The sequence below is a fragment of the Microchirus variegatus genome, assembly GCF_963457635.1.
Source record: "Microchirus variegatus genome assembly, chromosome: 2".
Classification (NCBI taxonomy): Eukaryota; Metazoa; Chordata; class Actinopteri; order Pleuronectiformes; family Soleidae; genus Microchirus; species Microchirus variegatus.
Window position 1 is genome coordinate 5,260,696 of NC_139803.1, and position 20,977 is coordinate 5,281,672.

The following is a 20,977-nucleotide window of genomic DNA, read 5'->3' on the forward strand; positions in this document are numbered from 1 at the left end:
TATATAAATTGTTAATATCTACAAAATATCAAATATATATATATTGTTAATATCTACAAAATATCAAATATATATATATTGTTAATATCTACAAAATATCTAATATATATATTTTTAATATCTACAAAATATCTAATATACATATTATCTACCAAATATCAAATATATATATATATATTGTTAATATCTACAAAATAGCTAATATATTGTTAATATCTACAAAATATCTAATATACATATTGTTAATATCTACAAAATAGCTAATATACATATTATCTACCAAATATCAAATATATATATATATATTGTTAATATCTACAAAATATCTAATATATATATATTGTTAATATCTACAAAATAGCTAATATATATATATATATATTGTTAATATCTACAAAATATATTATATATATATTGTTAATATCTACAAAATATCTAATATATGTATTGTTAATATCTACAAAATATCTAATATACATATTGTTAATATCTACAAAATATTGAATATATCTATTGTTAATATCTACAAAAATCATGCATTATTTGTGTTCGACAAAGCCTATTGGAGAACTGTAGTAAAGAACTTCGAACAGCAGAGGGCAACATTGCACCGCTCATTGTACAGTTTTCCCCCTCTTTCTTAACTTTATTGAAAACAGTTCAGAAACATTGACAAAGGAAGAACATGACTCATTCATGGTCAGGGGGTGACGTTTTATTTTGAAATACGGATACAGGAAGTGGACAATTGTGTTACGTATCCATGAGTCGTTTCAGTCACACGAATAACAACAAAAGTCACGAACAAAAACGGACTTTTACATCAAACACGTAACCATGGGAGGAAAGAATAAACAGCGGACGAAAGGAAATGTTCGGGTAAGTGATTCTAATGCTAGCAATAGCTCCTTTAGCAAACGCTAACACGTACTTTAGGAGCTAGCACGCTACATGTGGTATAGCGCTCTCTAGTGTTTTTACAAGTTACGCTTCCTGACAGTCACTGTGTAATTATATTATTATTACACCCTATATGTTAACTAAGATACCGACGGTATTACTTTTGTTGTTGTTCGTCTTATTAGTTAACTTTCTTTCTTGCTCCTAGCCATCAAGTAGCGGCCGTGCTGCTGACGTACTCACCCGGGAAGGTGGTGTCATACCTGGGTTTGTGGGCTTCGATACGACGGTGACCTCGGAGCTGAGTTACGTCCCCGCTGTCCACGGCGCGGAGGAGATAGACAACCTGGTAGATGCTGATTTCCGCCTGGTGCTCAGGAAACTGTCCAAGAGGGATGTTGTCACCAGACTGAAAGTAAAGTTTACATACGTTTGTCATTGTACACTAAAACTATGAACGTGTCTGCACACTCACTGACCACTTCATTAGGTACACAGTGTTGTGATTTTTGCTGCTGTAGCCCATCTGCTTCATGGTCGAACAGATGTTCCTCACAAAGTGAACATCTGTGCAACTACCTGATATTTAAAATAACATTAAAGTGAAAGGCAGTGTCTAATTGAGTGTTTTAGGCTGAGTGTATGTGTGTGTTTTGCTGATATCTATGTATTGATGGTGTGTACTCGTCTCAGGCTGTGCAGGACTTTGGATCCATGTGTCAGGAACGGGACGCCACAGAAGTTAAAGGGGTCCTGCCGTACTGGCCAAGGATTTACTGCAAGATATCAATGGTAGGCTGATCACACAGTCAATAACCATTCAGGGGACAGTGAGGGGAGACCATGGCTTCCCATGGCCAAGAGGAAAGGAATTGGGCTTGGAACTGGAAGGTTGATGGTTCAATCTGGGGATGGATCAAGTGCTGGGTGACCCTGAGCAAGGCACCCAATCCCCCCCATTGGTGCAGATAAGTGCTGCCCACTTCTCCTGTGCCCGGCGTGTGTGTTCACGACTGGTGTGTAATAAGGATGGGTTAAATTCAGAGGACAATTTCACTGTAACTGACTGGTGTGTGTGTCAATAATTACTAATTCTTTACTGATTAAACACTATTACTACTAATTCTTAATGGAAAATAACTCAACTACACACATTTTTTGAGGCAGGAGAATCTGCTCAGAATGTCCAGTCAACATTTTTGTTCACTAGCGCAATCTCTGGAGAATGTTGGAAGTTTAGTGCATGCATCATGCTGAAAGCAACTGTATACATACTGTGTGTGACTGCTCATGTTTACAGTGTGCACATTATGATAATTCTGTCTTCATCATCATCATTTGTCAGGATCACGACCGGCGGATCAGGGAGGCGACGCAGCAGGCTTTTGAGCAGCTGGTGCTGAAAGTACGTAGGAGCTTGGCCCCCTTTCTGAAGAGCTTGATGGGCCACTGGATCCTGTCCCAGTGTGACACTTACACACCTGCAGCCTCTGCTGCGTGCCAGGCCTTTCAGGCGGCGTTCTCACCCCCTAAACAGCCAGAGGCCCTGAGCTTCTGCAAGGAGGAGATCCTTATGGTGAGTAGGCATGATGGCTTTGGTGCAGATAAAGGAGTGTGAGCTGTGATCTAATATTATTTTTTTTTATTCTGTAGGTACTTCAAGATATTTTGTTAAAGGACACTGCAGAAACACTGAGTGATCCACAGTAAGTTAACAGTTATGTTAGCTCATGCACAACGATGATGAATGATATTAGCGGTTCTGCTCAGGCACTGCTTCCCCTTGTTTTCCAGAATTGTGACACATGAGGAGAGAGAAGCCAAATATTTGCGTATGCTGACCAGTTCTCTGCTCGGGGTGAAGAGGCTGCTCTCCCTGCTTGTTCAGAGCGACAGAACGGCCCTGGAGCAAAGACTAGGACATCTAATGAACGCTGGCAAGTTCTGGAAATACAGCAAACACAAGACACCACAGGTATGAGCCCCTGACTGGACTGTAAACTGCCCGTCTTAAAGCGGGCCTAGACCAGAAGTTCCGATTAACGCTGTTTTTTTGGTGTGTATCTGCGTCATTACCTTGTTTATGAAGCCCTGAAGTTTCTAAACAAACAGTTCAGCCATTGCTGAGAACGCTGTGTTTATTGTAATCTCGGGGCTCAGCGAGATCTCTGAAAAAACCCGGTCCGCTTACATAAACAGCGGTTCTCCTGAACAGCAGATCCTCCTGCTCCAGGCACTAGTCCGGGCACTAGTCCGGGCACATCCGGTTGTGTACATTGAACCGCAGAAGAAGAATAACTTCCGTTGTGGAGGTGTTTCACGAACGACAGTGTCTTCTGACTCTGGGTCTGACTCCGGGTCAAAGGTCGTCAAAGAGACTGCGGCGGGGAGTCGTGAAGAAGCTATTTTTAAACACTGTTTAAACAATGTTTTCATAATGAGGAGCAGTGCATCCACCGTTCCAGAGGGGGGAGCTGCGCTTCTGAGAGCGGATTTGCTGAATAGTACTGGCCAATCACAACACTCTGTCTTCTGGGGGTGAAAGTTCACTCTGCAACATCGCGGCTGAAGAACAGCGTCAGAAAAGAGGATTTCAATCGGCTCGTTTACAGCAACTAGGAGGTTTTTGACCATAAAAAAAGTTAATATATGTAAGTAGACCTCCATAACTAACATATATGTGCAACAGGACCACTCTATGTGACCTTTAAAATAATACATTATGAATTTCTCCATTTGGTATGGTGTACACAATTAAATATAAATCAAGTAAAATAATACTTTCTATGTGTAATAATCTCACAATGACGAGGCCACCAGGTTCCCCTATAATTCCAAATTCCCATGGCGTTCCTCTAATTGCTATATTAACTGTTACTGTGCAGGTGCGAGGGGCGTTTTTCGAGATGGTGTGTGCTCTGTCTGAGTTCACTCCAACAATCGTTCAGGCTGAAGCAGCTCGACTCTGCCCGGCTGTGCTGCTCAGCATCGACGACACGGATCCTTTAGTGTTGCCTCCTGTGTGGGAAGCTGTTCTTCATGTTGTGTCGACAGTCCCGGTGAGCTATTCGTTGTATTTATTTATATTTTACATAAAACACATAATGCCAGTCGTATGAAGTACCAATGATAATGGTGCACTGAGCCAGTTTATTTAACACATTTGATTTCTATCCCATCTTCGATGCCCCTGTTTCTATTCTAGGATTGCTGGACACATGTGAATGCAAAGAAGGGTTTCCTGCCTAAACTTTGGGCTTTGCTCAAAGATGGTGGTAAAGGCATGGCTAAAGCTCTGCACCCTAACATGATGCCACTTCTCAGCAAACTGCCTGAACAAGTCACTGATCAAACCCTGGACTTCTACGCCACCTTCTTTACTTCCATCACACAAGGGTAACGTGTTATTGCATCATGATGCAATCAGTCAATTTTGATCATTTACCAAATTTTAAACATGAAACATGAACTGTTATTTTCTGGATCTCTAAAACACGTAGAAAAGGCTTCAGTTCATTGTATTGCGATGTTGACTCATTGTCATTTCATTATAAATATATTTTTGTCCTAGCAGAATCATTGTTCATTGCATACTGATCAGTTTAATATTACAATTTTAAACTACAACGCTGTTTTGTGCTGATTTATTTACCAGCTTGCATTTTTAAGCAATTACACAGATGTGATTCTCCATCTATGTAACAAATACTCTTCTCTAATAAGAAATAAAAGTCATACAACATGAAATGTTGATTTTTATTAAAAAAATGTAGTCTTTGCAGGATATTTTGATTTATCAGATTTAGTATTTTTCTCTTTCTGATCTTCCCATCCAGTGATTTTAATCCCTGATTTTTCAACTGTATGACACTTGTTACCTTTGGTAAAGTTTTGATGTTGCTCCTGCTTTACACTGACTGTCATGTCCGTCTCAGCCTCTCCAGTGAGCGCGCAGCAGCAAGTCCAACAGAAAGTGCCGTCATTGTGACGTCGTTTGTTGAGTGCTTGAGGTATTGCATGCTGCACAATACCCAACAAGAGGAGGATCAGGGAAAAATAAGGACCATGCTCATTTCTCAGCAGGTGGGATCACGTATAATTACTCACATTATCTTTCTGTGAAACCGACGTGTCCACATTGTCAAATTCTTGTATTTGTCTTTTTGCAGCTCCTACCTCTACTTGAAAAGGCTCTTGGAAATCCCTTACTTCAGAATGGTCCTCTCTTCCTTTTGGTCACTGAGATGTTGATTTCTTGGGAGAAGAGGGCAGGTTTACTTGATGAAGGTGAAACAAAGGACACCAAGGATGTCTTTCAAGAGCTTCTGGCAGACTTCTGGGAGGAGCTTGGTCTTCTCTTTGTGCGTTATGTTGACAGTGAGGAAGCAGATCCACAGGCCTTAGAGGGCATAGCCACCATGCTGCAGGTGAGTTTTATCACTGGTTCAGACATCATGTCGCCTGAATGTTGACGATAAGGACACAGCAAATGCAAGACTCTTAAATAAATCTACTCCTGTGTCTGCAGGTGATGCACTATCCTGAGAGAGGAAACAAAAAGCACGTCCAGAAGAAGAAATCTGTCAGGATCTGTTTCTCTCAGCCTGAAGACAATGACAAACCTGGTGTAGAGGGCGGTGATGTCGAGAAGCCTGTGCAGACGCCGTCAGAGCCCGTGGATGAGAAAGCTCTCGGTTCCCTGCAGACCCAGCGTTTTGAGGATGTTGTGTGCCAGCTGGCTCAGCTGTGCTTGGTGCATGTCAATGAGAGAAACTCAGAGAGACATCTCGTTTTTCTCTCCCTTCTCCTACGCTCCTTCCACACACCAAGGGTCTTCAATGTAAGTTCACTTTGACAATTCGAGACAAAAGCGAGAGCCTTTCAATGTTATAATGACAAACCCATAAAGTCATATTTTTAAAGAGCCAAACGTGTGACCTGTTCCCGTCTTAGACGCTGGTCAATGTGGACGACAGAACAACAAAGGAAAGTGAGCACAGAGACGATTTGAACTGGAAAAATCCAGCGGTTGAGTTCCTTCTGGAGCGAGTGATGGTGTGGCTGAGTGAGAAGGACCGCAGGGACACGCAGCACCTGGTGGAGATGGTTTTCAGCTCACTCCACTGCTGCAGCCACCAGGACACCACAAGAATACTGAACCACATCACCACGGTAACCCAGAGCTCTCATGTAGCTTTAAATCCAACTTCTTTTTGTTGTTCTTTTTGCTCACATACATGATCTTTTCTCTGCTTTCTAGATGAATTTACCGTGGAGAATTATCCTGCAGATTATTCAGAGGGTATGAGACGTTTACATTACACACACTTAAATCATTTTTCTTAACTAGTTGTCATAACAGTCAGTGCCACTCTCCTTCCTGTCCTTTGTCAGGCCTGTGCAGATCCTCAGACTCTGAAGAGCTGTCGGGATTGGCTTAAAGGTTCAGTTCTTGGTGAGCAGCTCCTGGGACTGACTGAAGAGCTGTGCAGGGTGGGACGCTGTCCTCCCAGCTCTACGTCTTCTACAAGCAGCCATAGTTGGACGCTGATCAGCCTGGTCCTCTCTCAACACCACAATAACGGTGAACACACACACACACTAGGGCTGTAGCGATATGCGTATCAAAATCGAAATTGTGATACTCAGAGCCACGAACCTGTGTCACGATCTGAGAAAACATAGTCGCCCTTTCTTACTCCCAGTTATTTTTCCAGTCAGCTACATGATATGAGCTGTTAGTGCTACCAAACTTATTTTTATTAGGGGTGTCAAATTATCGCATTAATTGTGATTAATGAATTACTGTCATCATTAACGCGTTATGTTTTTTAATCGCGTTAATCTCTTCTTTACTGATGTACGCAGCGACAAAAGCGTCATAAAACCATGTCTAACTTATACAAACACAGACATGCTGCATACTCACAGAAAGGTCAAAAACTCAGCTAAAAGCTCATATAAACCATTCTTATGTTCACCAAACACAGTTAAAACACCGATGGATCAAACCCGCAGGAGCGGAATAAAAACCTGTTCCAGCGCACACATTGAAAAGCGGCACCGTAGCGTCAGCGTGATTATGTAAACAGCGGAGAATTCACAGATTTTAACGGTACCGTTTTTATTACTCTACGAACAAGATTCTCGGATCCAGCCCCAAAATAAGAGCAAAACAACAACTGACTTTCAAGAAATACAAGCGGAAATATTGTCTTACCTTTGCTGTTTATCAAAACAAGTTATTTCCACTGGAACAAAACTGCGTCTCATGAAGAACTACACTTCCCAGCATGCTTTGGGGACAAATCCCAGTCTGATTGATCATTTACTTTGTACTTTTCAACAGTATTATTTTGTTACAGAAAAGAGAGAAATCTTTGGTTATTCCTTTATTTTGTTTGTGAGTTTGTGTATCGTTACAGCCCTAACACACACAGATATGTAGATGTTTTCATTAACATTCACCTAACTGTACAATCATCATATTGTTCACAGAGCCACTGATCGGGGAGGTGTACATGGAGAAGATCCTGGAGAAGCTTCACGCTACACTGTCTGAGACAAAGAGTCTGTCAGATTCAGGCAACATGGATCCGCTCATCTCCTTCATCTGTGACGTAGCCTCCACCTTCTTCTCCTCGGTACAAGACTGTCTTCTCCTCCTGTCTGCTGAAGAACTCCTGCTCAGTGTTTTCCAGCTCACTGCCCAGGATCAAACTCACACTCACTTGTCTGGTATGTACACATAACACAGTTCTGTGTCATATTTATGACGTGTGATTTCTGCCAGGTTAACCGAGGATCTCATTAGTGTTGATAATGCTTTTAAAGACTCACTGCTGGATAAGCTGAGGAACGTGTGTGTTGCTGGGGTTCGGTCATTGTTCCAGCACTCTGAATATGAGGTCAAGGAAGGCGGTTTCCTGCACAGTGTGGCTGTTTGGGTGAGAAACAAACTCCTCACCACATCTCTGGATATTAAAAGGTAACAGAAAACATCCTTTTCTCCAGTTTCCGTGTGTGTGTGTGTGTGCAACCAATCTGACATTCCCTGGATTATATTCTTTAGTTTGCAGGTTCTTGTGATGGCCATAGAGAGCCTCGTGGAGACGATCATCTCCGTCTGCCATGAAGACTCCTCATTCATCACTCAATTCTTTACCCTGTTGATGCCGAGTGAGACTGAGTGGACAAGAATCAGACAGGCCTTACCTCCTCAGGTGAGTCACCGATCGTCACCCTGAGTGCAGGCCCTGGTCTTGGTCCTGGTAGTGCAGGTCCTGGTCTTGGTCCTGGAGCTGTGGAGACGTCCATGTGACTTTTTTTCTCTCATTTTCAGTGGATCAAAACACCGTTACTGTCCAGTCGTCACAGAGCAGTTTGTAAAAACCCCTCCGTGGACATGCAGAGGTTTATGGAGCCAAACGTGGTGCCGGCCCATTTATGTACCTGTGCTCTGTTAGGGAAGGTGGTCAGGACTGTTGTAGACCAACCATGTGAACTCGAGAAGACACAGTCACACCTGACGTTACTTAAACTCACAGGTATGCATGCACACAGACGACTGTTTTTATGTTCATGATTTTAGATGAATGTCACTTTGATGAAACATATTTGTGTACGTTTTGGTTTGACAGTTTCAGAGCTGCTGTATGCTCTGCAGTGGTGTCAGGAAAGTGCCTACAGTCCTTCTTTATTGTCTGCTTATCACAATCTACTGAGTGACTGTGGTCTGTCAGAGGGACTTCACCGTCAGGCTGCAGTCACCGGTCTGCTGGAGACGCTCTACTCGAGGTGATTTTTGACTAAAACAAACTGGATTATCATCACTTTTAACTCTTTTCTTCGATGTACCTTTAGGAGCAAAACTCAATCTTAAATGACCTGACGTTTTATTGTGGTTTAATTGATAGGGACTGATGTTTTGGCCATGTTGTCTAGCCTTATTATGGTTTTCTACATGAGCAGATCTTAAGTCTGGACTCGTATTGTCCCCTCCCCCCCCGTATGATACATTGAAACCATATCCACTCAATAAACCATGCACTGTGTTGTTATCCTGTAGGTCAATGGAGGACGGCGGGCTTTGGTCTCTCACTCTTGAAAACTACATCCACACCAACAACTTGGCAACCACATGCATTGGAACTGTGAGGCAGCTTTACAGCTCTGTGGACAGGTCAGTAAAGCCCAATTTATACTCCTGATGGAGAGCCTCTCCGTCGTCTACAGGTGCACAAAATATTTTTGAAGTGTCCGTCACTCAGTCAAGGGACAACGGAGACGGCAAGGGCTGCGATTGGTCCTCAGGACAGGCTGAGATAACGATGCTCTGTGCCGTCCACAGAGGCGGAGCTGATCACTGCCGACAACGTCGCTGCCAAACTATAAATACTTCATATCTTAATACACACAGCACATGTTTAGACTCTAAGGGCCTGATTTACTAAAGCTTTGCGTGTGCAAAAACGTGTGCAATCCAGTTTGCACACATCAGTAGATTTGCGTTGATGCTGATCTACTAACAGGGCGCAACGAGGAGTGTGTCCCTCAGACGGGCAAAATAGCACTCGCAACCCATTTAGCGTTCTTGCCTTAATGCATATGCAATGTGGGGGTTTACACGCAATTCTGCGTGTGATGGGAGGAGAAAATGTAAATATGTTATTTTATCTCTATCACTATTTAATGTATCTATCGATTGTCCCGTCGCCTCTGACGTCAGATCAGAGGCTGTTGGCACGCGTAATGGAAACTCAGCCTGACTGAATGAACACAGAGGAAACCAGGGACGGACTGGGACTAAAAAGCTGTTGTGATGATCCGCTTTATTTATTTATTTATTTATTTATTTATTTTATTTTTTTTATTTTTTATTTTTTTATTTATTTTTTTTCTTACTTATTGACAAACTAGTCACTCATCCATAGAGAGTAGACCTATGTGTAATCTTGAGAGAAACAGCAGAGCGCCCCCTGGCAGCTGTCAGTGAGCTGCAGGTGTGTCAGGAGAAGAGCGCAGCACCTTCTTTTCTTCTTTTTTTTTACGGCAACATCCATAGTCCATAGTTTTCTTTGTTTGATACGTCAGGTAATGATGGAGCTGTTCAAAATACTGACGCAGGATTAAAATAATAATAATATAAAAACGTCTTATGGACCCGGGGAACAAGGATGTCATAAATGCCTCGATCTCAGTTATCTGCTCATCGCAGAACGTCAGCTGTGCCGCAATTACGGTCGCAATCTTAGTAGTTCACCCGCAAAAATGTAATCAAGTAGCAGGCGCAGTCTTTATGCTCGCGCACGCAATTTAGCGCTCTCTATTTGGAATCTTAGTAAATCAGGCCCTTAATGGCTACTTTCTCACCTCTAATGATCTTAAAACTGCATTCCGGGGCAGAAAAATATTTATTTCAGGTGAGAAACGGACACTGTTTCACAACAACCTTGCGTAGTGACCCCTACTGATCGGACGGGAAATTGCAGTGCGTATCCGGCACCACGACGGAGAAGTATGAAGGCTCGAGGGGTCTCTGTGGTTACGCGGTCGGATAACGCATTATGCAGTGGGAGAAGTATACTGCGGCCTTAAGTTGTACCTGTACTTGTCTTTCTTCTGTTTTTCATTTAACAATAAAAGCATTTCTTGCCTCTGTTTGTTTAAAATTCTCTCTGTGTGCTCAGTTGGTTTCCAGTGTCTCAAAGCAAACTGAGTACGCTGCAGGTGCTCTGCCCGACCATGACCGTGAAAGACAGAGAAACTCTCGTAACTCTGGCTACGGCTGCAATCATCAACTGGCAGCAGGATGAAAGTAAGAAAACACACACACATACCTCTTTATTGCAGTTCTTTAAACTTAAACTAATGACAATGTGTGTCTGTGTGTCACAGATGTGTATGGGTGTCTGGTGGTGCTGCTGTGCTGCCTTAAAGCCAACACAGACGTCGAGGAGGAGATTTTGCAGGCGATCCTGGCCACGATGATGGAGTGGAGGAACAGCAAGGAGGACTGGTTCCTTTTCGGCAGGTAATATTATGATATTATCAACCGAACCATCAACACCATGTATTCTTATTGTTCTAGTGATTCACACACACACACACACGTTTGTGTCTCTCAGTGATCTGTCTGAAGCCACAGCTGAGCAGTTGAACTTGACCGTGGAGATGATGCGTTTCCTGTCGTGGCTGGTGACTCACTGTCCCACAGTTCTTGGTAACAGTCAGTGGGACTTCCTGCTCTGCTCCATGTTAGCCTGGTTAGAGGTGAGATGAACATCATACACCCTGTGCTCCAGTGGCTTCTAGCTGTTGCTTATCTTTACCTGTTATTTTCCAGACCGCCAGTGAGAATGTGAGCAGCCTGTGGAACCCATGGGTGCAGCTCTTTGTGTGCGAGAACACTGCTCTGATCGTGAAGCTGAACCACTTCTTTGCGTCGCCCTCACCCGACACTGTGGAGAAGCTGCCCTCAGAACTGACTGTGGAGTGGAAAGACTTCTTTATCGAGGGAATCTACAACCTGATGTTGCCTCTGCCCGTTAGTATTACAGGTGAGATTTTTTTTGACAATCACTGAAACAAGGAAAGAACAAAAGTTGACTTGCAAGGTTCGTACGGTCATGAAAAACCTGGAAAAGTTTTGGAAATCGAAAATGCATTTCCTAGGTCCTTGAAAAGTTAATGACAAACTAAATTTCCTGTAAAGTTTTGGAAAAGTCATGGAAATATTGCATGGATAATATTTTGGATGCGTAAAACATAAATAAAATGATGTAATGTGCGATCAAAATTTAAATTGACACGGAAGTGTCAAGCTGAAACAAGCAGAACACTGGCGCCGTGCTTAGCGACCCTCCAGTCCTCACATGGATTTTGAGATGCTCTATTCAACGACAAAATGCCAGGAAAGTGTGGTTTCAACGAGTGTGATATGATCTAACTGCGTCTATGCAAATAAGGCGTACGCTGGCTAACACAAAAGCTAACGGAGAAGCTAAAAACACACTTCCGGGGGCGTTCTTAGTCGGAGGTAAATAAAGGAGACGCATATAGGGGACAACAATTCACATGCAAACGATGCCACACAGTGGCTGCAAGTGTATACTGCAGGCGTGAACCAAAATGTGAACAACAAAAAAGCCCTTACAGAATACAACCACTTCATCTCTTTTAACCATTACTTAAAGCATTACTCAAAAAGTATGAAAGAAAGTTACAACAGAGTGGCTTTTTAAGGAGAGCTTTAAACTTTGGCTACTGAAAGACGCAGACCACGGACGTGGAAGATGCTGATAATGAAAGACGTGTCGCAACAAACTGCATATGTTTTTCTATTTTACCAAAGTCTTAACAAATGGACATTAATCTAAAACTGATATTCGGTCTTGGAAAGTCAATGAAAGGTTATGGAAAAGTCATTGAAAAGTCATGGAAAACTATTGCTAAAAAAGTGTACGCACCCTGGACTTGTCTTGCTTTTCTTTAGCAATGAGCCTGGTGCTAAATGAACGTGTATTTGATGAAGTTCCTTAGAGGCTGTTCAGCATCTAAAAATGTGTGCACTGCAGATCCCTCACAACAGCTTTGACACTCCATGCATGTGTCGACAAAGCCCGGTGTATCAGAAGACTGTAACCTTGTTGACATATTTTCCTCTTGATATGATGTGGACACGCCCAGAAAACACATGATGTGTTCTTTAACGGATGTGTGTGTTCACCAGAGCAAAACAATTTTGAAGCATTGACTTCAGCAGTTTGACTGGCACCATGACAGTTGTTCAGGGTATCCGTGGGGTCTTAAAAAGTCTTAAATCATATAATTTGAATTTAAGGCCTTAAAATGTCTCCTAAAATTGTCCTAAAATCTCCTAAAAGGTCTTAAATACAATTTAGAAAGGTCTTAAAAATCTATTTACGTTACTTTTATTTAAAACATGCATAAACTTCAGTCTCGCTTTGAAATGTTTCTATTTTTGAGGATGCCGATAACATAACTACAACACAGAACTAAAGTAGGCAACCTGTGCTGCCCAGTGACAATTTATCGAGCTGAATTGCTTGCATAAGATGAGTAAGTGCAAGATCAACGATTTGTGGCTCTAAATTTCCTTCATGTCTTTTGTACTTTTTGCCAAATGGGTCTTAAATTGTGTTCATTATGGTCTTAAAAAAGTCTTAAAAAAGTCTTAAAAAGTCTTAAATTTGACTTGCAGAGAAACCTGCAGAGACCCTGGTTGTTGCACCGTGATATTTAGGGCCAATTCCAATTCCTATCTTAACCCTCAAGCTCAACCCTTAATCTTAACTGGCCTCAAAACCAAGTGTTGAGGGTTATTTTGTCACTTAGAAATGGGACACCCCTTAAATGCAGATACGTCTTCAGACTGTAGGGGGCAGAATAACGCCAAAGCTGCGTCCAGTCTGTCAACTCCAAAAAAGAAGAAGAAGAAGAACACATTTACATTGCCAGGGCCTAAACTAAGATAATACAATGGTTTTCATCATTTTTATATCTCCATTAACAAAGAAATACTTCATTTGTATCGCACTCGTTTCGCTGTTTTCGGCGCCATCTTTGTTATGGCAAAACACGCAATGCATTCTGGGTAGCCCTTGCTCCTTAGGGTGGTCTCGGAAAATCTCAATATTGAGGGCGATACAGCCCTTAAACTTGGCCCTCAACTTAATTTTTCTGAGAATCAGGACAGCACTTGGACTAGAGGTGAGCACGCATTTTTGAGATTGAGGGTTAAGATTGAGGGTTAAGTTAGGAATTGGAATTCACCCTAAGACTTCATTTGCATCCAGGCACCTATTGGCTGATACTAGCTGTCAATCACACTATTAAAGAAGACCTGACCATCGCAGTTGAGACCATTAACGACTTAGTAAGATGTTTACTGATGTTATAAATCCACTATTTGACTATTTGAAGTCTTTTTGGAACCAGCAAAGTCCTTTTTCCCGGGCTTCTCTGTGCTGATTTCCTGCTTCATATTCCCTTTTTGTCTTTTTCTCTGTTTTGCATGCAGATGCCTTCCCTGAGCCGGATGACCCCGCGTTCCCTCTGTCAGTGCTGCAGTCGGTGGGTTTAGCACTGACGTATGTTCCTGTGCAGCAGCTCACTCACAACTCCCTTCCTCCACGGTTCATCGCCGACCAGAAGACCAACCTGCCCGAGCCCCTCCAGACCCTCCTCAACACCTTGTGTCCTATGCTGCTGTTTAAGGCCAGGCCTCTGCAGGTCACCGTTTACCAGCTTCTGGAAAAGTAAGGCATGTCGTTGAAGTGCGTTCGTTAAAAGTAGATCGGTAAACTTACGTACTAACTTGTTGTTCATACAGGGTGATGCCTCAGCTGCCTGAGTGTGACGGAGAAGGAGACAACAGCAAGTCGGACGATGACGGAGACGAGCCGTGTCTGTGAGTTAAACCGATGGAAACCGCCGTTTTTGTTAGAGATGATGTTTTTTAAATGATTGTGTTGTGTTCAGTTCTCCTCCAGAGTCTCTGATGTCCATCCTGTCCACCTGTGAGGAGCTGTGTGATAACATCCTGTCAGGGGTTCAGGTCGGAGAGTTTGCCGTGGTGCAGCCTCTCAGTGTGGAGCACTCCTGTATTCTGGGATACTTGCTCGCCTGGAAGCTACTCCTGACTTTCTTTAAATCCTCGCCCTCCCACGTGAGTCAAGTCTTCAGAGTAACGTCAGATGTCGCCTGTATGATATTCTGTGATTCTGTTCTGTTACCGACTGCTCCTCTATATTTATTTATGTCCAGCTGCGTGCTCATTACGCTCAGCATCTGAAGAGAAGCTGCTCCTTAAACAAACTCCTCCTTCACCTCTTCAAACTGATGCCTGAGACGCCCGTCTTTCCCGGTCAGGGGGCGGAGTCAAAGGAGACCAAAACCTTTTTTACAGAAGCTCTGTCTCTGGCTGTTGACAGTGAGTACTGCACACTCTCTCTACACCTGCATGTGAAAGTGACACACACTTAAGGCCACAGTATTAGGGCTGTAAAGTCAAAGTCAACTGGTCGACTAATTTTTTTTATTTATTTTTATGGTGAATTTCATTAGGAGGAAAGTACCAAGTGCTAATGGGGGTGTTTTAGAGCACCCGTGTTTCACAGGTAACAACGTGTCTTCAGAGAACACCCCCCTTGTTTTCCACTATTTTGGTTTAGTCCAGCCCAGTGGGTTGTTGTCGCTCGGTGGCTCATGAGCGACAGACAGATTAGCGTTGCCATTAATTGGACGTGAAGACGTTTCATTTGAGGCTACAGTCAGTCCTCCTGTCACATCCATGTCAAAGACATTTTTAAAAAGTAGATGACGGTTAAAAAAAAAAAAAAAACGCAAACTTTGCGGGCGACAGTTTGCTTTACTACAAATAGCTCTACTACAAACATGGCATATCACTTAAAAACTGTAAGGTAAGGTTGCTCCGTTCGTTTTGAGTATGAACATATCAGAATTATTAGCATATTTAGCGTCCCGCGGTCTATTTGTGTCTCAGCCGCGTAGCTGCGGCTCAAGGGACAACTGGGACGGCAAGGGCTGTGATTGGTCCTCAGGACAGGCCGAGATAACGCTGCTCTGTGTTGGCTCACAGTGCGTACCGAGCGTCCACAGAGGCGGAGCTGATCACCGCCGACAACGTCACTGCCAAACTATAAATACCACATATCTTAATACACACAGCACATGTTTAGACTATAAATGGCTAATTTCTGGCCTCAAATTATCTTAAAACTGTGTTCCGGGACACAGAAAAATATTTATTTCAGGTGAGAAACTGCCACTGTTTCAATGTTACTCAGCAGCAACAACAACAACAACAACAACAACAGTCTTTCTCTCTCGGACGCCATTGCTCACTGTAGCCAGAAGCACAACAACCTTGCGTAGCGACCCCTACTGATCGGGCGGAGAAGTATAATGTGGCCTTCAGTTCTCTTGTATGTTTCCGTCTTGCAGAAAGTGTCAGTGTGGAGTGGGAGCTCCCCCACCTGGCCTGCAGCGTGTACTACAGCACGGTGCAGGACCTGCCGGCCATGGTGCGACTGTGGTGGAACGGCCAGGAGAAGCGAGTGAGCTTAGCCGTGGAGAAGTTCACCATCAGATACATCAGTCCTGTCCTCTCGGCTCAGGAGATCTCGTCTGTCCACACCAGCACGCAGATGTTTGACAGCATGACGGTCAGTTGGCAACTCCTGTTCGTGTCTGGACTTTTCACTTATTGCTGAATCATTTTATTTGAGCTCCCTTCACGTTTTGGAGCTGAAGATTGTCACTTTTATGAACTAATGCAGCGGTGTCGCACTCTTTTTCACTGAAGGCCACATTAGCATAATGGTTACCCTCAAAGGGTAATAAATGTCACCAAATATAAAGGTAACTACTCTGTAGCATATTGCTAAATAACTTTCTGTATTTATTACTTATTCAATTTCACTCGTCGCATGATGCATTGCGATCTAGTGGCGGTGCCGTTACTTTGCGGGTAACACAATCGCCATGCATTGTGGGAAATGTAGTTCATGGTCAACGCACGCCTTAAAGCAGCATAGACCGATTTAAACATAGATTATTAAGACCAAATAATCACTCGCGGGCCACATAAAATTACGTGGCGGGCCACATCTGCTCCTTTTAGTGCTGCAACTAATGATTATTTTCATCATCGAGTCATCTCTCGATTATGTTTAAACAATTAATCAATTCATCGTTTGGTTCATAAAATGTTAAAAAAACGTTGATCAGTGTTTGTCAAACCTGGAAATGACGATGTTCTCAAACGTCTGGTTTTGTCCACAAACCAAAATGATTCAGTTTTAATGATTTCTTTGTTATGTGGAGCAAAGAAATTAAGAAAATGTTCACATTTAAGAAGCTGAAACAATCAGAAATCTTGTTTTGATCATGAAAAAAGCTTCAAACCGATTATCGATGATCAAAATGGTTGACGAATAATTAGCAATCGTGGTGATGAAACTGTGTCTCATGATGAATGTTCTGCCTCAGGTGAAGGCGCGCTCAGCAGCACGTGAGGTGATCGCCACTTACTCTGTGGACGACATCTTCATTGAGCTGGTGATCCAGCTTCCTCAGAACTACCCTCTGGGCTCCATCGTCGTAGAGAGCGGACGCCGCGTCGGCGTGGCCGTGCAGCAGTGGAGGAACTGGATGCTGCAGCTCAGCACTTACCTCACACATCAGGTACGCTGGATCTGGATCTGTGGTTTGTTTTTATGCTCCGCGCTTGACGATCGACGCGGAGCATATAGCGTTTGCACCGTTCTGTACGTCCTACCGTCATTCCGTCCGTCCGGACTAAAATGAATACCTTCCTGTGCGCGTACGTCCTTCACATTTTGCAGGATTGTTTAGTGGGTGAATATCTCCAGGCGTTTTTTTCGTTTTGTCCAAAAACCTTTTTTTGAATTTTTCGTGAATTTTTACGCATTTTTTTGCGGGGAAATGTGAGAAATGTGTAAACGGCACTTTACGAGCTTGTCAACACGATAACTTGACAAATATTCGACATATTGATGTCACATACTGGCACTGTCTATGCCTCTTACAAGTATCTTGGACAAGTTCGAAGATGGGTGACCTTGACCTACTTTTCAAGGTCACAGCTGCACTTGAAACTTGAAAAATAGCCAAAAACCGGCACTTTTCAACCTTGTCAATGCGATAACTTGACAAATATTTATGGTATTGCTGCCAAACTGGCACTGTGGATGCCTCTTACAAGTATCTTGAATAAGTTCGAAGATGGGTGACCTCAACCTATTTCCAAGGTCACCGCTGCACACCACATGTCCAAAGTGGCCTTCATTGCCTATGCAAATTTTGCTTTTAAATTGGCATAAAAATGTGGTCGTCGACTATCACCCCTCTAGTTGAGGGATCTGATGTGTGTTTGTTTGTGTGTTTGTTTGTGTGTGTGTGTCTTCAGAACGGCAGCATCATGGAGGGCCTGGCTCTGTGGAAGAACAACGTGGACAAGCGCTTCGAGGGAATCGAGGATTGCATGATCTGCTTCTCTGTGATTCACGGCTCCAACTACTCCCTGCCCAAGAAGGCGTGTCGAACCTGCAAGAAGAAGTTCCACTCTGCGTGTTTGGTGAGTTTATGTCATCTCTGCCAGTCTGTCTTTTCTGAAGATTGTCAAATTATTCACTTTTACACTTTACACTGTATGGCAGCTTCATATATTCTGACTTTAAAGTGTTGTTTTGTTGTCATTTGTCTACAGTACAAATGGTTCACGTCCAGCAACAAGTCCACGTGTCCACTGTGCAGAGAAACCTTCTTCTAAAAGAACTCACACAGAGAAGCTGCAGAGAAGCTCTTCTCTCTTAATGTTCTAATTTCTCACATGACAAGTCTTTTCTCTTCTGTTCTCAGTGGGAGAAGAGTGAAACCTGGCATTACAATCTTACATCCTTACTAATGTTTTTCTGTTCATTAGTTTTTATCTTTTGAAACGAGCCGGTGTGGAGAATACAAACCTGAGAAGACCAAAGCTGATCAGACTCTCTCTCCTGTCACTAAAAGAATGTCTCTAATGATGCGACGCCAAAGACAGCTTTCAGAAGTATTTCCTAATATTTAGGAGCGTGGAGTGATTATGTCTGATGAGGACTGACGTCATAGGGATCACATTTTAAATCACACTTCACAACAGCATTGCAGTGTATATGATGATGATGATGATGATCATCATCAATAGTCAATAAAGTCAATAAAATACAACTGGATGATTATTATTCATGGACGAAGTCTGATTCTGTAACTGTGGTCGAATAAAGAATACACAGGGAAATTATAATACAGACTTTATTATTAATATATATATATATATGACATTGATATTACATTTATGGCCGCTCAACTGTTGAAACTACCCTCCTGTGGACAAACGTGGTATTATGTAGATGAAATGTTGCTCAACTGCTGAAACTGCCCTCTGGTGGAAAAACGTGATTTTAAATGTAGAGCTGCTCAACTGTTGAAACTGCCCTCTGGTGGACAAACGTGGTATTCCCTCCCTCCGTCCCCTCTCCATAAATGTATTTGGAATCATCCACTTCCTGTTTGCCATGCGGAGCCAGCAGGAGCAGGAGCAGGAGGAGACACCCGGGAGGAGGACGAGGAGCAGCGGGGACAAACATGTGGTAACTGCTGCTTAAAAATGATCCACACATTTCTTAGATGTTCTGTTGACGCTCTGTTTACAACTGTTGTTAACATCCGACCTAAGTGATCTGATCACAGGTGTTCACATGACACCTGCTGCTAATGCTAATGCTAACGCTAACGCTAACGTCACTGCTCCACAGTAAACAAACACCTTTTATTTCATTTGTCTTCACATACAAATGATGTAGTTTTCTGTTTGTTACAGAAAGACAAAGAATCCAGGAAATGTTCATGTTATTATTTTCTTTGTTTGGTCCAGAAAATATTTGAAAAATGTTCATCAATGTTTCTCAAACCTGGAATTGATCATTCTCAAATGTTTTTTTTTGTTTTTTGTTTTTTTTTTAATCCACAAGACAAAAATGATTCTGTTTAATATTTCAGTAATCATTTCATCCCTACTTGTTTGATATATATATATATATCTATAGTGAAAGTGAGCACTTGGCACCATCCAGTGGACTGAACTATTCATTTTGTTATTTTTTAACACCAATCCACACACTAGAACAAAGACAAATGGTGTCCATGTGTATTTGTTTATAGAGCAGTAAAGTAGGATTCACCTGTGATTTCATCACCTCAGACGGACGTTAACAGCACTTGTCAACAGAGCCTCTGTTTAATGTGTCTGCATTGATTTTCATTGTTAACATGTGACTTTAGTGAAAACCACATTCACCTGTTTGCTGCTTTTTCAGGCTGAAGCCAGTCCAAGTCAACTGCAGCTATTTGGAGTTCTTCAGTGTTGGGATGTTCACACACAAACTTTTGATAAACACTCATTTTTATCTTTAAACACTTTAGATGATCCATGTTTAGCTCACTGCACCAAATTTGACAAAAACGTCATACTATACTATGTCGTCCAAAATTTGACAAAAATGTCATACTATAATATGTCGTCCAAAAATTAACAATTCTATTGTAAAAATGATGTTTAGTCCAAAATTTGACAATTATTTGGAAAAAAATTTTGACAATAAAGTCACACTATACTTTGTTGTCCAAAATTTAACAATTTCTTTGAAAAAAAAAATGTTGGTTGAAAATTTGACAAAAATGTCATACTATACTATGTCGTTCAAAAATTGACAATTTTTTTGAGAAAAAAATTTGGTCCAAAATTTGACAATAAAGTCACACTATAGTATGTTGTCCAAAATGTAACAATTTCTTTGGGAAAAAAAATTTTGGTCGAAAATTTGACAAAAAAGTCATACTATACTAAGTTGTCCAAAAATTGACAAAAATGTCATACTATACTGTCATCCAAAAATTAACAATTCTATTGTAAAAAAGATTTTTAGTCCAAAATTTTACAATTTCTTTGAAAAAACAATTTTGGTCCAAAATTTGACAAAAATGTCATACTATACTATGTCGCCAAAAATTAACAATTCTATTGTAAAAAAGATTTTTAGCCGAAAATTTGACAATTTTTTGGAAAAAAAATTTGGTCCAAAATTTGACAATAAAGTCACACTATACTATGTTGTCCAAAATTTAACAATTTTTTGTAAAAAAGATTTTTAGTCGAAAATTTGACAATTTTTTGGAAAAAAAATTTGGTCGAAAATTTGACAAAAATGTCATACTATACTATGTTGTCCAGAAATTGACAAAAATGTCATACTATACTTTACTATGTCGTCCAAAAATTAACAATTCTATTGTAAAAAAGATTTTTAGTCGAAAATTTGACAATTTTTTGGACAAAAAATTTGGTCCAAAATTTGACAATAAAGTCACACTATACTATGTTGTCCAAAATTTAACAATTTCTTTGAAAAAAAACAATTTTGGTCGAAAATTTGACAAAATGTCATACTATACTATGTTGTCCAAAAATTGA

General features: G+C 41.7%; 1 protein-coding gene across 1 annotated transcript; it reads left to right on the forward strand.

Annotated features, from left to right (window-relative positions):
- Positions 1 to 780: 780 nt before the first annotated feature.
- On the forward strand, positions 781 to 18,502 carry ltn1 (listerin E3 ubiquitin protein ligase 1). The gene is made up of 32 exons (XM_083908465.1): positions 781 to 879; positions 1,109 to 1,315; positions 1,594 to 1,692; positions 2,246 to 2,476; positions 2,554 to 2,606; positions 2,695 to 2,875; positions 3,786 to 3,959; positions 4,106 to 4,296; positions 4,836 to 4,983; positions 5,070 to 5,327; positions 5,429 to 5,740; positions 5,854 to 6,072; positions 6,161 to 6,202; positions 6,295 to 6,484; positions 7,399 to 7,638; positions 7,735 to 7,888; positions 7,973 to 8,123; positions 8,243 to 8,447; positions 8,541 to 8,697; positions 8,969 to 9,082; positions 10,590 to 10,717; positions 10,798 to 10,933; positions 11,028 to 11,172; positions 11,246 to 11,459; positions 13,943 to 14,180; positions 14,255 to 14,332; positions 14,404 to 14,590; positions 14,689 to 14,854; positions 15,889 to 16,109; positions 16,936 to 17,130; positions 17,876 to 18,043; positions 18,176 to 18,502. The coding sequence occupies exons 1-32, from the start codon at positions 838 to 840 to the stop codon at positions 18,236 to 18,238; spliced, it is 5,307 nt and encodes a 1,768-aa protein (XP_083764591.1). The 5' UTR covers positions 781 to 837; the 3' UTR covers positions 18,239 to 18,502.
- The last annotated feature ends 2,475 nt before the right edge of the window (positions 18,503 to 20,977 follow it).